Source organism: Littorina saxatilis, linkage group LG9, assembly GCF_037325665.1.
Source record: "Littorina saxatilis isolate snail1 linkage group LG9, US_GU_Lsax_2.0, whole genome shotgun sequence".
Lineage (NCBI taxonomy): Eukaryota > Metazoa > Mollusca > Gastropoda > Littorinimorpha > Littorinidae > Littorina > Littorina saxatilis.
This window is the reverse complement of record NC_090253.1, coordinates 62,871,608-62,887,330: the sequence shown is the minus strand read 5'-3', so window position 1 is coordinate 62,887,330 and position 15,723 is coordinate 62,871,608. Positions and strand designations below refer to the sequence as shown.

Below are 15,723 nucleotides of genomic sequence, written 5' to 3'. Positions count from 1 at the left end.
CAACTTTCACGAAAAGCCGGATATGACGTCATCAAAGACATTTATCAAAAAAATGAAAAAAACGTATGGGGATATCATACCCAGGAACTCTCATGTCAAATTTCACACACACACACACAAACACACACACACACACACACACACACACACACACACACACACACACACACACACACCACGCAGAGAGAGAGAGAGAGAGAGAGAGAGAGAGAGAGAGAGAGAGAGAGAGAGAGAGAAACATTCCAAGTGATTTTACAACTTATCCTGAAAAAACCTCGCTTAAGCCGAACTGCAGGGTAATTTCTCGGGAAAGGTTTGGCTATCCGAACTCGGATATGCACAAACTCGGATTAGCGAAACGATTTTTCATTCCCCGGGCGAGTTCGGCTTAGGCGTGTTTGACTGTACCACATGGCTTGCTGTGTCGTACCAGATTTCCACTCGTTGCTTTTTCAAATAGTGAACAGCTCGCTTTCGCTCGCAGTTCAATATTTAAAAAAAAAACCTCGTGTAAATCTGGTACGACACAGCAAGCCATGTAGTATTCTCTATGTCTCTCTTTGACATTTTCCCTTCCTCACTATCGCCTTAGAAGCTTCGATTACTGAGAATGACGTATATAAGACGGATCTAATCAAATGGCTTACAGAAGTGTTAAAGAATCTGTTTATTTTATTTTGCCAAAGAATTGCAGTTCCACTTCAGAATTCAATTACATGAACTTGTTATGATTCAACCGTGAAAACTCTCAGCTGTCTGAACATATACAGTAATAAGCACGTAATACGTTTACGCTTAGAAATGCATTACAATGTAAGCATTATAGTAACTGAGAAGGAAAAAAACCGAAATAAAATAAAAATCACACAAAAAACACAAACAAATACACCCTCGAACAAACCAAAAAAAAATGCACCACAAAACTTCGAAAGAACAACGTGAAGAATGGACGGATACAATACTTGCCAATAATAAAATGCACCAGAATTTGCAGTAAGCAACAGCAACGACAAAAAATAATCACAATGAAGACAATGACGTCATGCAAGCTGTTTCCCTAAGATTTTACAATTAAGTCTTAGAAATCGCAGATTCGTACATTTCCTGAATTGTTGCGTAAAGTTGAGGATACTTGCCAATTCTCCAAATAAATTTTACTGGAGGTTTCAAGACTAGCGGGGTCAGTCAAGGTCGTTTGGGTAACAAATATAGAGTCTTGAATGTCAACAGGGCCTGTATAGGTCAAGGTTATTAAAGTCAAAGGCATAGAGTTTTCAAAGTCAAAGTCAACAGAATAACTCAAGGTCGAAGTTAAAAACACAGAAACTCTCAAGGTCAACAGATCACTCAAGGTCAATGTCTTCGAGGTCAAGAATTTAGGAATGATCAAGGTCAACAGATCACTCAAGGTCAAGGTCTTCGAGGTCAAGAATTTAGGAATTATCAAGGTCAACAGATCACTCAAGGTCAAGGTCTTCGAGGTCAAGGACTTAGGGATTGTTAAGGTCAACGGAGCTCTTCAGATCAGCCGAATCCCTGACGCATTCGCCGGTCCTGCTGGGCAGGTAGACGGAGCCAGTGCTGCTCTGTTTTTTGGGCAGAACAGAGGTGAGGGCGGTGAAGGAGAGAGTTTTCAGCAGATTTTTCGTTCTCCCTGCCTCCACGTCTTTCACAAACGCCAACCTGCTTGCGTTTTCGATGGAAGCGTCTCGGATCGATCTGCGGAAGAAGTCGCTCCCCACTCGGAGCGAAAGTAGGTGTTGAAGTGCAGACTTGGTATTTTGTGCTCCTGGGTTGAAGAAAAACAAAGCAAAACATTGCCGCTTTTTTCTCGGATTTTCGTATGTGCTTGTATGATAACGATACATGTATAGTGTTTTCGGGTGGTAGTTGTAGGCAACTTTTATAAAGTGATCAAGAAGAAAAGTTGTTTACAACAATTATTACTATCTCCTTCTAAAATGAACTGTTTCCAGCTTTTGCAGTTTGAGCCCTGTAGACGTACATTTTTACAAATGAAGAGAAAAAACGTTCCCATTTATACCCGAAAGAGCCTTACATTTTAATATATTCGTTTGAACTCTCGTGGTTTTTAAAACGGTCACGCTCATGGGACGGAACCTGACCGAGGAATGTTTTGCTCCCTGTTATCTCTCTCACTTTCTATCTCTCTCAAACACACACACACACACACACACACACACACACACACACACACACACACACACACGCGCGCGCCCTCTCTTATCTCTCTCTCTCTCTCTCTCGCTCTCTCTCTACCCCTTTCTTTCTCCCCTCCCCTCCCTCTACTTTTCTCTCTACACTACCTCACTACCATATCTCTCCAAGGATTCTTACCTGAATTAGAAATCTCGGCTTCTTTGATGATGACTGTCTGGCCCTTAGTAGCCGCTTCTTCGGCCTGCCTGAACGCGTCTGAGTGGTAGTGATGCTGCTGGTTGGCTTCGTACAGGTCGTGGACCATGTCGAGCAGATGGTGCACCTGGTCGTCAAGGAGTCCCGCGTCTTTCTCCTTGTTGTCGAGGAGGACGTATCTGCCGGAGACCTTGTCCACCAGCGTCTTGAGCTCCTTCATGCTCTGCAGATTCTCGCGGAGCTGGATGTCTCGCTTGCGAGCGTCGTCCCCCAAGGCGTCGGCTTTTGAGAAGACGAGGATGGTGTGGGAGTAGAAGCCTGGGAAGATGCCTTCCAGGAGGCTGACCGTTTCCTGGTGCTCCTGCAGGGACAAAAGTATGGGCAAGTTGTAGATTGCAAATCACGCATTTTCTCCTCTGGGAGCGTAATTTACTTAAACATGTGAAACAATCGTTGCTTTCAAAAAATCCATTCATAAACATGTTAATAGTTTTTGAAAAAACAAGTCACGTGAAGCGATTTCAAACATTAAGCCAGTCTGTCCGCCTCAAAGGTTCCTCCCTAGCCTTGGTGAAAGGTTCCTTTCTTACCTTGTGTGTGTGTGTGTGTGTGTGTGTGTGTATGTGTGTGTGTGTGTGTGCGGGTGTGTGTTTGTGTGTGTGTGCTTGTGTGTGTGCTTGTTGTGAGCATTTGTCTGTTGTATGTGTTTGTTTGCGTGTTTTTTGTGTGTGTTGTTTGACTGTGCACTGTGCTGCGCTGCAAAAAAATTAGATTTTTTTTAATTTATGCAAGCATGTATATGTGCTCTTTGATGAGTATTTTTTCCTTTTCATCTGAGACAAATTGTATTAGTTGTATATATCGTGTTGTGTTTTTGATTGAACTTGTAAATTGAACTTGTAAAGCGCTTCGAGCTGTGGAGAAGCGCTATATAAATGTCTATTATTATTATTATTTTATTACCTTGGTAAAAAGTTCCTCCCTTACATTGGTGAAAGGTTCCTTGGTCAAATTTTCCTCCATTACCTTGGTGATAAGTTCCTCCCTTACCTTGGTGAAAGGTTTCTACCTTACCTTGGTGAACGGTTCCTCCCTTACCTTGGTGAAAAGTTCCAATCTGTCCTTGGTGAAAAGTTCCCACCTTACCTTGGTGAAAGGTTCCTACCTTACCTTGGTGAAAGGTTTCTTGGTGAAAAGTAAATATTCGCCGTAATGGCTTGAGATTTACTGGCCGATGTGAATGCGTGATATATTGTGTAAAACATTCCATCTCACACGGCAGAAATTAATATGTAAAGCGCTTAGAGAACGTCAAGTGCTATATAAATCTCCGATATAAATAAATAAGGTTTCTACCTTACCTTGGTAAAATGTTCCTCCCTTACCTTGGTGAAAAGTTCCAACCTTTCCATGGCGAAAGGTTCCACGTGGTCGACACGAAAAAGGTGCGATGACCTGGTGTTATCATCAGGTGAAAAGTTCTACCCTTACCTTGGTGAAAGGTTCCACAGGGACGACAAGGAGGAAGGCGTGGGGGCCAGGTGTTATCATCAGGTGAGACTTTTTGATCTCGGCGTACACTTCCTCGTGGGGGCGTGTTGTGTCGAACATGCCACACGTATCCAATACCTGTTGGGTGGAAATTTATTTGTTTTTAGAGACACAGACCGTCTCCTGTAAAACGATTCTGTTCGCTAGCTCAAATCTGGCCAAGGTTTTATTTGGGATCAAATATCGGCCTTCTAATCGGAAGGTCGTGAGTTCAAATCCCGGCCGCGGTCGCCTGGTGGGTTCAGGGTGGAGATTTTTCCGATCTCCCAGGTCAACTTATGTGCAGACCTGCTAGTGCCTTATCCCACTTCGTGTGTACACGCAAGCACAAGACCAATTGCGGGGTAAAAAACAGTCATACACGTACAAATCCACTCGTGCAAAAACATTAGTGAACGTGGGAGTTACAGCCCATGGACAAAGAAGAAGACGAAAAACTTGGGATTAGACCACCCCTCTACCTCGACAAATGCTAAGAAAATCCATTTAAATAATAGTGCCTGTTTAAAGCCCAAGAATTATTATATTCAAGCGCACATTCCCGTAAAGCTATACATTTGAAATTAAAATAGAAAAAAAAGAGATAGAGAGAAAGAGAGAGAGAATGCGAATGCGAATGCGAAAGTTTAATTGCTAGGCAATCGGCCCCTTGCAATGGGGAAGGAGGGGAAGGGAAATCGGTGTACACATAGTTTCGAAAACATGAATCGTTTAACAATGCACCGATCATAGGGATGGTTGAAAATGTCCATTCCTATCCCGACATGGTAGTTTCCGCGTCAGTGTTCGTATTGTCCGTTTGTTCTGTGTAATGCAAATCACACTGTTCTCCCAAATGTCAACATGAGAACAAAAGTCCCGAATTACACCCACAACATCGGTACGATATCCGATATCAAAAAGCTTTGCTGTCAACCGAGGTAAAATTTAGTCACATCCCGGAGTGCAGACACTTCATGAAGAGCAGATCGAAGTTGATCGTCGAATTTTCTCCTGTCAACGGGTGAACCATGTCGAAGCCGCTTGTCAATGTACTCCTGCTCTTCTCGTGGCATGTGGCGAGCTGCTTGCTTGATCAACCAGTACATGCATGGACTTCCGTCAGTACTGCAATCGGTGACCAACACGAAATCGTCGGTTTCACAAAGCAGTGATTGTCTGTCACCTGAGTTGTCATGAACCACCCTTCGGAAAGAATTGTTTCTGTGCACATTTTTCAGAGAGAGAGAGAGAGAGAGAGAGAGAGAGAGAGAGAGAGAGAGAGAGAGAGATATGCAGAGAGATAAAGAAAGAATAAGAGAGAGAGAGAGAAAGAGAGACAGACAGACAGACAGACAGACAGACAGAGACAGACAGAGAGTGAGTAAGGGAGGGAGAGAAAGGAAGAGATCATCCCATGCATTAGTGAACTTGCAACTGCCCTCACTACATTGCAGCAATCCACGGAGAAGACAGTTATACAATGGATACCAGCACACTGCAACATTCAAGAAAATTAGGAAGCTGAAAGGCTGGCGAAAGAGAACCAGAAAGTTACATTATTTTGGTGAAGCAAAAACCATTGTAAAAGAGAAGCAACGGAAAAGGTGGCTGCAACAACACCCTCACTAGTACCCTAGAGACAGCTATTATAAACTCTCCAGAAAGGACCAGGTCATCATTGTGCGCCTGAGAACCGGCCACTGCAGACTCAGGCAGCACATGTTCTCAAATTTCCCCATTGGGGACACGCCTGTATGCCTGTGTGGCATCGCAGACATGACAGTGGAACACCTCCTTCAACACTGTCCAATCTACCAGAAACTACGAGCAGAAACATGGCCTGCGGACACACAAGTTAAGGAGAAGATCTTCGGCACCCTGCGGAGTCTTTGCTGTACTGCAAACTTCATCAGAAGTTCCGGAGTCCCTGTCTGAGCGATCGAGAAGAAGAAAGAAGAAGATCCCATGCATAAATGGCTCAATTAAGGCAGGCCTCTACAGAAGAAAACTGTTCAGACTTACCCTGATTCTCTTCCCTTTTCTGACTACCATGTCCACTCCGCACTCTTTCGTGGTGGAGCCAAAGGCTCCCGTGGAAACAGCAAACGCCGAGGAGCCCAAAATGGTGTTACCAACACTGCTCTTTCCCGACCCTGTTCGTCCAATCGGCATAAGACGCATGTCGAACTCCCGGCTGTTAAACTGTTCAAATCGCCCTGCGACAGACATGGCGTAAATATACGTTTTCCGTGAATAGCTAACAAACGATGTTCGGAAATACCTCTGCTTGGGTTGTGAAAGAAAGAAAAGTTTTAATCTGATTAAGGCAAACTTGGTTTTGACGCATCCGTCGCTATAGTGGCCTATAATGTCACGTTGGAAAGTTTGCCCCAATAAAAGTGAAAGTGTGCAACATTTATTTCAGAGTAACATCGTTGTTGTGTCAGGGTAATTATATTGGTTCTCAAACACGCTCACACGCACATGTATACGCACATGTACACACACACACACACATACACACACACACACACACACACACGCACGCACGCACGTACTGCACACACACACACACACAACACACACACGTACACACACACACACACACACACACACACACACACACACACACACACACACACATAATTGGTTACTCACATGTCTTCTTGTCGGAGGAGGGCGCTGAAAAAAGGATCATAACTTTAAAATACCTTGATCGAGTTCATGTTTTGAATGAATGGTTTAAGTCCAGTGTGTTGCAGTGAAATGTAAGTAAAACAAAAGAAATGATTTTGGGAGAAAATAGGGGTATTTCCGTTGTTCTCAGAAAGTAAGAGAAAAAGGGTCCAGAAAGAGGAACTTGTAGAAACCTTAAAACATTGTTTGTGTTTTAATTGATAACAAGTTAAACTTTAATGATCATGGGCATGCGGGTTATAAGAAAGCACAAGAGACTTTTCTTCTCAGGAAGTTAACATGTTTTAGAGTATATCAATGTGTAACTAAACCTGTTGATCGCAGTCTGATTGAAAGGCAGTTAACGTATTTCATGTGACGATGTGTAAATCAGATGGAAATGCTTCTGCAATGAGTGAAGGAATTCGCGCGATTTTTTCTATGGCACATTAATGACTGCCATTTAATTGTCGAAGAAAAATAAATTAGCTTTTAAAACGAAGAGCGGATGAGTTCACCCTGGAAGAACTAACACTGTTGCATCCAGGGTTTTGTTCACAGCCCCCCCCCTCACACACACACACACACACACACACACACACACACACACACACACATATCCCCTCCTACTCATAGATTACAATTTCAGCCATGTACCTGTTTTAAAGAGTGTTCCCGACATGATTCCACTCTCACTGTGTGTGTATCACCAGTGGTAAATAGACTGTAACAAACAAGTTGTCGATTCCCTGCACAGTACAAAGAAAAAACGTTTCTAACAAACATAGGCCTATACTCACACAAAAATACATACAATTAGATACTTACAAATAGACAGATAGACAAACGTACATACAATGCAGACAGACCGACAGACAGATATATACAGACAGACAGTCAGACAGAGAGACGAACAGAGAGAGAAAGAGGGACTGAGAAATAGACAGAAAAACAGACAGACAGACAGACAGAAAAACAGACCGACAGACAGACGTAAGCACTGACGAGCGGATGGGCGGACTGACGTACAGACAGACAGACAGACAGACCGACAGACAAACAAAGACACAGACAGACAAACAGAGACACAGACAGACTGACAGGTATATGCATGGAAATATAGACACATTGGTAGATAGATAGAAAGATAGTCAAAATGTAACGATAAACAAATCTTATTCAATCTTCGACAACAGTGAGATACAGGATGTTCATAATTGTAAAGACACTTACGACCACTGTGTATTTTTGACAGAAACCTGCCAGTCTTGTATACAGGGAGCTGCTCACGTTAACATGTTTACTATCAAACACTTTCTTGAGTTCATTTAACGATAAGCGAAAATAATACTCACCTACAACAGAAATCGGTTACAATATGTCTATGACGTGGCACTTATTCCGATTTTAAGTAGTTACTTACTCGCGCAGATGTCTTTTGAACACAACGCCAGCTCATGGCGACCAAAGTTTACCACAAAACACTTACACATTTTGGACGTACGCCAAAAAAGACAGGTATGTAGAACTATCAGGTGCGATCAGTATGATCAGTTACTTTAATGTGTGTGTGTGTGTGTGTGTAGAGTTGTACTTCCTTGTTACAGAAGAATCTGATAGCTTGGTCTGCCAGAGTCAGCTGACACAGTTCAATGTCGGTGTTTGCACTGTAGAGACACACTCTTTCCCCAGTAAGCAGTTCAGCTTATCGTCTCACATCTCACCAGGCTTTTACATGGGATACGACCATCCCTCCACTTAGTCATATATCAAAAATCAACACCCTGACTGTTTGCTGATACGAGTTGGAGTTCTTTGACGGATTAGTTGCTTTAAAAGCCATTACTACTACTAATAATAATAATACGAGAATTTATAACGCGCACATAATTATCTCACCACAAGGCGACTCAAGACGCACTCATACACAATCTTTCGCATTAACAACTCAAGCATACTCATATACACTTACGCATAAATTACATGAAGATGACAAGGCAACAACACAAACAGAGACACGGCACTCAAAAGTAAGCATGAAAAAAAAAATTCAAACAATAATTATGTACATGGCTATTTACAACTGATCTGATTTAGGCTTGCGGGTGAGATGGGTGAGGGGGTGGGGGTGTAGCGGGGCACTGTGGTCTGAGGATTATTTAGGGAAAAGAAAAGTCTTGAGGCCAGATTTAAATGCTTCTAAAGACTGTTGTTGACGGAGGGGGAGAGGTAGTGAGTTCCAGTGGGTGGGGGCTTGAAAGGAAAAGGAGCGTTGGCCTGCAGTTTTGAGTTTTGTTTGAGCTTTGCATGTATGTTGAGTTTGAGGTTGTCGTTTGAGGAGCGGAGTGGTCGGGAAGGTTCTTGATCTTGATCTTGATGGATTACGCTGCTGGGTACCAGAAGACTGGCGTAAATGCAGCGGGGGAGAGTGCGGCAGCCTAATGGTGGTGTACGGCTGCTAGCTTGGCTTTAAAGATGCCAATGCTTTTGGAGGTTACAGTATTGTCCTCAAGTAGATTCCAGTCTTGTGCCGTCTTCACAAAAAAGGAGTTCCTAAACTGATCAGTGCGGCCTTGGGGCACTGAATAGGGTCTAGAATTGTTTCTTGAAAACTGTGAGACGATGTTGGATGTGTGATGGTCAGAGTGTCTCACTGGCCTGATTTTACGGCCTTGCTTCTGCTCAGTTAAGAACTGGTGTGATGGTAGTGCCGGTACCAGCCCCTCAACCACCCTATAGAAGAACGTCAGACGGAGTTGTTGACGTCGCTGTTGCAGAGGTTGGAGTCCAGTTTTCTCTAGGAGTCTGGTGACGCTGCCGGGGGTCGACGACCTGAAGTCGCCTGTGATAAACCTTGATGCTTTGCGTTGTACGCGTTCGATGCAGTCAATGTCTTTCTTCAGGTAGGGGTCCCAGACAACCGCCCCGTACTCCAGGAGGGGACGCACAAGGGAGAGGTAGGCCTGCTGACGGCAACGAGGCGGGCAGCGTTGGAGGTTGCGGCGAAGGAAGCCAAGGGTGCAGTTAGCTTTTTTAGTGATAGAAGAAATGTGGGGGCTCCATTTCATGTCGTCTGAGAGGAGAATGCCAAGGTAGGGTGTGGATCTAACGTTTTGGAGGATGCTGTTGTCCAGTTGGTAATAGAAGTCAGAGGATTTGTTTATACTGAGGATATAGCATTTAGAGGCGTTGAAGCGCATGCCCCAGGTAACCGCCCATTCTTCGAGGTGTCTGAAGTCTTGTTGCAGGGATTGGTGGTCCGTGAAGGAGTTTATTTCCCTATAGAGCAGGCAGTCGTCGGCGAACAAGCGGACGTGGGACGATACGGAGGCGGGCAGGTCGTTAATATGGACAAGGAAGAGTAGTGGGCCGAGCACCGTCCCCTGCGGGACGCCAGAGTCTACTGTAGTTGATTCGGATGAGGTACCCTCGAGTACAACTTTCATGGAGCGCTTAGTGAGGAACGACGTGAGCCAGTTGAGTAGGGGGCCGTTTATGCCATAACAGGAGAGTTTGTGGAGGAGGTGGGGGTGGGGAACAGTGTCGAACGCTTTAGAAAAATCAAGCACAGCGACATCTACTTGTTTTCTTTGGTCGAAGGAGGTCAAGAGGTCGTGGGTTGTGGTGAGAAGTTGGGTTTCGCACGAGAATCCAGAACGGAAACCATGGTTTAGATGCGTGAGGATGTTATGCGAGTCGAGATGTGTGAAGATGTGGCGGCATATAATATGTTCTAGGAGTTTGCAAGGGATGGAAGTGAGGGAGATGGGACGGTAGTTCGCGGGGAGGTGGCGATCACCCTTTTTGAATACACAGGAGATGTTGGCCTGGAGCCAGTCGGAAGGGAGAGAACCGCTATCCAGGGATCTCTGGAAGATTGCACGGAGAGCAGGAGCAATCTGGTCGGCGCAGGTCTTTAGGACCAGGTTGGGTATGCTGTCGGGGCCTGGGGCTTTGGCGGGGTTGAGGTCACGTAGCAGTTTAGCTACTCCAGCTGTGGTCACTTCAATCTGCTCTATGGGACTGACGGCGGGGGGTGGGGGATGGGGGATGAAGTTAGCACTCTTTGTGAATACTGATTTGAACTGGTCGAGGAGAAGTTTAGCTTTCCCTACGCTATCGTTTATAAGTTTGCCCTTGTGTTTTAAGGGGGAAACGCCGGTGTTGTCCTGTCGGCGGGGCTTAATGAAGTTCCAAAATGGTTTTGTGTTGTTGCTGGACAGGCCTGCTTGGATCTTATCGTTTATGTAGCTCCACTCAGCGCGACGCATAGCGCGTTTACAGATTTTTTGGAAGTTTCTATACTCCGTCCAGATCTTGCTATGCTTGGCTCGCTTGAAGAGTCGTTGTTTCCTGCGGAGCATCCGCTTAAGGGATGAACTAAGCCAGGGGAGTGAGGAACGGTTCTTAGCGATGGTGGAAGGGATGTAGCTGTCGACAGAGGCCAAGAGAGACGATTTGAAAAGGTTCCAAAGATCTTCGGCGTTGGTGCCATTGTTGTACTTGTTGACAATGGTAGTCGCTGCGGACTCAAGGTCACCCTTCAGTTGGTCCCATTTGGCGTCCTTGAACTTGTAGAACTTACGCTTGGTAGGGGGGGCGATGTGGGGCTTTACATCAAAGTCAGAGACTACAATGTATTTAGGTTAGTGGTCTTTAGGAGGGAGGGGTTTGATGTGAATACAAGGTCCAAGACGCTGGGGCCCCGTGTGGGTTTTGTCTGGGTTTGGGTCAGGAGCTCAGCACAGGTGACATCTGCGAGGGACTGTTGGACCGCCCTATCGCTAGCACCGGGGGGGACGGTGTTATTGTCCCAGTCTATATCTGGACAATTGAAGTCACCCGAGATTATCACATGTGGTGAACGCCTGCCGTTGTCCGACAAGAGATTCAGGGATTTCTGTAATTCCTTTACGTCGTTTGCATTTCGGTGTGGCATGTAGAAAGTACCTATGAAGAGGTCTTTGGTGTTGTGTAACTTGAGTTTGACCCACTCAAGTTCGCAGTCTGTGACTAGGTCAACCTGTTCGACGGTTGATAGAGTGAGAGGGAATCAGAGAGATAGGAAGGAGCACGCTTGTTGAGGCATTTGTATGTAGTAGCAGTTACGAAGTTAATTGATCAAAATATCCCCACTGTACACAAAAAGTACCCGGTGTTCACTGTTGGTATGTGATATTTCGGGACAGTGTGTCAAATCAGGAACAACTGTACTCTCACTCTCTGAATGACAGTATGTTAGCAGGACAGGTTGGAAGATTAGGCTAAGCCTAAAACCTTTATCCTTGTGTAATAAAGTTCTGTGTTCTGAGTTCTGAGTCCCGACTTCGCCGGGAAGAAGTAGAGCCGGGTGAATCGCGAGACAGAGTATGCAGCGTGGCGCACCGTACGCGATTGACGCCACACGAAGGAAGGGAGATAAACGCGCAAAACACTGGAGAAGATAAGGAAGAGTTACTGGGAATGGATGTACAGAAAAACCATAAAAACCAAAATCGGTTCAGCGCTGCGCGCTTAGAGCACGTGTTCACAATTTTCATGAACCGGATTGTGTCCGGGGTCTACCTGAATATGCCCACCAAATTTGAAGCAGATCCATCGAGAATTTTGGCCGTGCATCGCGAACACACGGACACACGGACCACACGGACACACACAAGCCGTATATAGTTATAGATATCTTCTTCTCTCTCTCTCTATTTCTCTCTCTTTCTGTCTCTGTCTCTCTCTATTTCTCTCTCTTTCTCTCGTTGCCTCTCTCTCTCTCGTTCTCTCCCTCTCTCTCTTTCTCTCTCTCCCCCTCTCTCTCTCTCTGTTTCCCTCTCTCTCTCTCTCTCTCTCTTTCTCTTTCTCTCCCTCTATCTCTCTCTCTCTTTCTCTCCCTCTATCTCTCTCTCTCTTTCTTTCTCTCTCGCTCTGTTTCTCTCTCTCTCTGTTTCTCTCTCTCTGTTTCTCTCTCGCTCTGTTTCTCTCTCGCTCTGTTTCTGCTCTGTTTCTCTCTCGCTCTGTTTCTCTCTCGCTCTGTTTCTCTCTCACTCTCTCTCTCTCTCTCCCTCTATCTCTCTCTCTCTCTCTCTCTCTCTCTCTTTCTCTCCCTCTATATATATCTCTCTCTCTCTGTTTCTCTCTCTCTCTCTGTTTCTCTCTCTCTGTTTCTCTCTCTCTGTTTCTCTCTCTCTCTGTTTCTCTCTCTCTCTCTCTCTGCCTCTTTGTCTTTCTCTCTCGTAAATGTGAAAAGAGGACAACAATATATACTATGGTTTTTGTTGCATGGCTGTATTATTATCTTAGTGGAGTATTACTGAAAAAGTAAAGAGAATGCATTCTAGTTGCCCTACGTTATAATCATTTAAAGGACCTAAAAGGTATGCAACAAAAATGGAACACAGCTCGCTGCTCACGTTAACATGTTTACTATCAAACACTTTCTTGTGTTCATTTAACGATAAGCGAAAATAATACTCACCTACAACAGAAATCGGTTACAATATGTCCATGACGTGACACTTATTCCGATTTTAAGTAGTTACCTACTCGCGCAGATGTCTTTTGAACACAACGCCACCTCATGGAGACCAAAGTTTACCATAAAACACTTACACATTTTGGACGTACGCCAAAAAAGGCAGGTATGTAGAACTATCAGGTGCACTCATTCTCTAAATAACAGTATGTTAGAAGGACAGGTTGGAAGATTAGGCTAAGCCTAAAACCTTTATCCTTGTGTAATAAAGTTCTGAGTTCTGATTTCTGAGTTCTAGGTCTCTGTCTCTCGCTCTGTCTCTCTCTCTCTCTCTTTCTCTCTATGCGAATAGGCGCCAGTTTCATTCCCGCTTAATGGGTAAATAGAACACTTTTCATGTCTGATATTTTAGTGCTTTTTACATTTAGTCAAGTTATGTTTGTATTTTGATTTGTTCTTTATGTGTATGTATTGATAATGATATACATGCGAATGATTGGGACAATTCCTCCCCACATTTGTTTTCTCCCTTTTGTTATTAGTTGTTTTGGATGTTTATATGCAATGCATTATTGCAACTATGCTGCAATTTCCAAACTATATTGTTTTTCCCATTTTTGAATGTGTATACAAAACCATAACCCTTTTCTTATTCCTATTTACATTATGTACGTCTGTAAGTAACAATAACCTTGTCAATTTTACTATCTATATTATGTGCGTCTGTATTAAGTGTTTGTATAAGGGACAGGTTGTAAGATTAGGCTTTGCCTAAAACCTCTATCCTTTGGTAATAAAGTTCAGTTTCAGTTTCAGTTTCAGTTTCAGTTTCTCTCGCTATCTCTCTCTCTCTCTTTCTCTTTCTGTCTCTCTCTCTCTCGCTCTGTCTGTCTGTCTGTCTCTCTCTCTCTCTCTCGCTCTGTCTCTGTCTCTCTCTCTTTCTCTCTCTCTATCTTTCCGGCTCTTTGTAACTCTCTCTCTCTCTCTCTCTCTCTCTGTCATTGTCTCTCTGTCTCCGTCTGTCTGTCTCTCTGTCTGTCTGTCTGTCTCTCTCTCGCTCTCTCTCTCTCTCACCCTGTTTCTCTCTCTCCCTCTCTCTCTCTCTCTCTCTTTCTCTCCCCCTCTCTCTTTCTCGTTCTCTCTCTCTCTCTTTCTCTCTTTCTCTCTCTCTCTCCCTCTCTCTCTCTTTCTCTCTCTCTTGTCTTCGAGCGAACTGTTGGTGGCTGGCCGGATTGAGTCAGATCATATGCCAGTTGAATTTCATGTTACGTTCCCATGTGATAATGTTTATCACGATGCGCGTGAGAATGCAGACTGCTTTATTGAAAAGTATGTTTGGGATAGCGGGAAGGCGGAAACGTATGTGAATCTGATGTGTGCAGATGATATGTGTGCAAGGTTAGAGTCTGCCCAAAATGTGATTGAATCTGATATGACTGGAGCTTTGGAACTATTTAACATTTGTGTTAAGGAATGTGCTGACTGCATGAAGAAAAGAATTTATTTGAAGTCAAATAAGCAATCGGATGATTGGTTCGATCAAGAGTGCAGAGTAACCCGAAAAAATGTATGGAGATTGTTAAGCAGATGTAATCAGCCTGAAGACATTCACGCTCGCAATGTTTATTGTTTAGCCAGACGGGAATATAAAAACATGTTAGAAAGAAAGAAAAGATTGTATAATGATTTGACATTACAAAAACTTATCGAATCTGTAAATGATCAACAAGAATTTTGGAATATAATGCATAAATTATCCTCAAAACGAAAACAAATAAAGAACAACATACCAGTTGATACCTGGTTTCAGCATTTCAAAGTATTATTGGAAAAAGATGTAACTGAGGCTGAAGAAATTGAATATGAAGACGATGAAAGTATTTTGAATCGTCCTATTTCAAAAGAAGAAGTTTTGATTGCAATGAGAAAGTTAAAACCTCAAAAGTCTGCTGGGCCTGATGGAATAATAGGAGAACTGTTGAAAAATGTTTATTCTCCAGGGATTGACTTTTTGGTACACTTGTTTAATTTTTTGTTTTCCAAAGGTGTATTTCCTGAAAGCTGGACAGAGTCCATTGTTATACCTTTGTTTAAGAAAGGCGATGATGTGAGTGATCCAAATAATTATCGTGGAATTTCGCTGTGTAATGTTAGCAGCAAGGTCTATAGTACTGTGATTAATAACAGGTTGCAAGAATGGATTGAATGTAATAACAGTACCGGGGAATATCAAGCTGGTTTTAAGAAGAATTATTCCACTATTGATCATATTGTTACACTTTTGGCCTTTGTACAGAAACAATTTTCTTTGAATCGTAAGCTGTATGTTGCTTTTATTGATTTTGAGAAGGCGTTTGATTCCATCAACAGAGCTTTGCTCTGGCCAATTCTGTTAAAAAATGGTATAAAAGGGAAACTCTTTAGGTGTGTGAAGAGTATGTATGATAATGTAAAAATAAAAATGAGATGTGGAGCAAAGTTTACAGATTATATTAATTGTACATTTGGTGTTAAACAGGGCGATGTATGTAGCCCAGTTTTATTTTCTCTCTTTATTAATGAGTTAGCACTTGAGATAATTGAGAATGGAAGACATGGTGCCACATTTACTGATGATTATTTGGAATTGTTTATTCTTTTGCTTGCTGATGACTTATTGTTGTTATCAGAGACTG

At 43.5% G+C, this 15,723-nt stretch overlaps 1 protein-coding gene across 4 annotated transcripts; it reads right to left on the bottom strand.

The window, feature by feature from the left end:
• Positions 1-648: 648 nt before the first annotated feature.
• On the bottom strand, positions 649-13,114 carry LOC138976735 (GTPase IMAP family member 4-like). 4 transcript variants are annotated; one of them, XM_070349619.1, is made up of 7 exons: positions 13,052-13,114; positions 7,243-7,334; positions 6,568-6,591; positions 5,932-6,125; positions 3,868-4,005; positions 2,359-2,737; positions 649-1,789 (listed from the first exon to the last, which is right to left on the bottom strand). In XM_070349619.1, exons 2-7 carry the CDS (start codon positions 7,265-7,267, stop codon positions 1,491-1,493), a joined length of 1,059 nt encoding a protein of 352 aa, XP_070205720.1. In that variant the 5' UTR covers positions 7,268-7,334; positions 13,052-13,114; the 3' UTR covers positions 649-1,490. The 4 variants fall into 4 exon arrangements, with proteins under 4 accessions (XP_070205720.1, XP_070205718.1, XP_070205719.1 ...); XM_070349617.1 differs by lacking the exon at positions 13,052-13,114 and adding an exon at positions 7,941-8,089; XM_070349618.1 differs by lacking the exon at positions 13,052-13,114 and adding an exon at positions 8,009-8,087.
• Between the last annotated feature and the right edge of the window lie 2,609 nt (positions 13,115-15,723).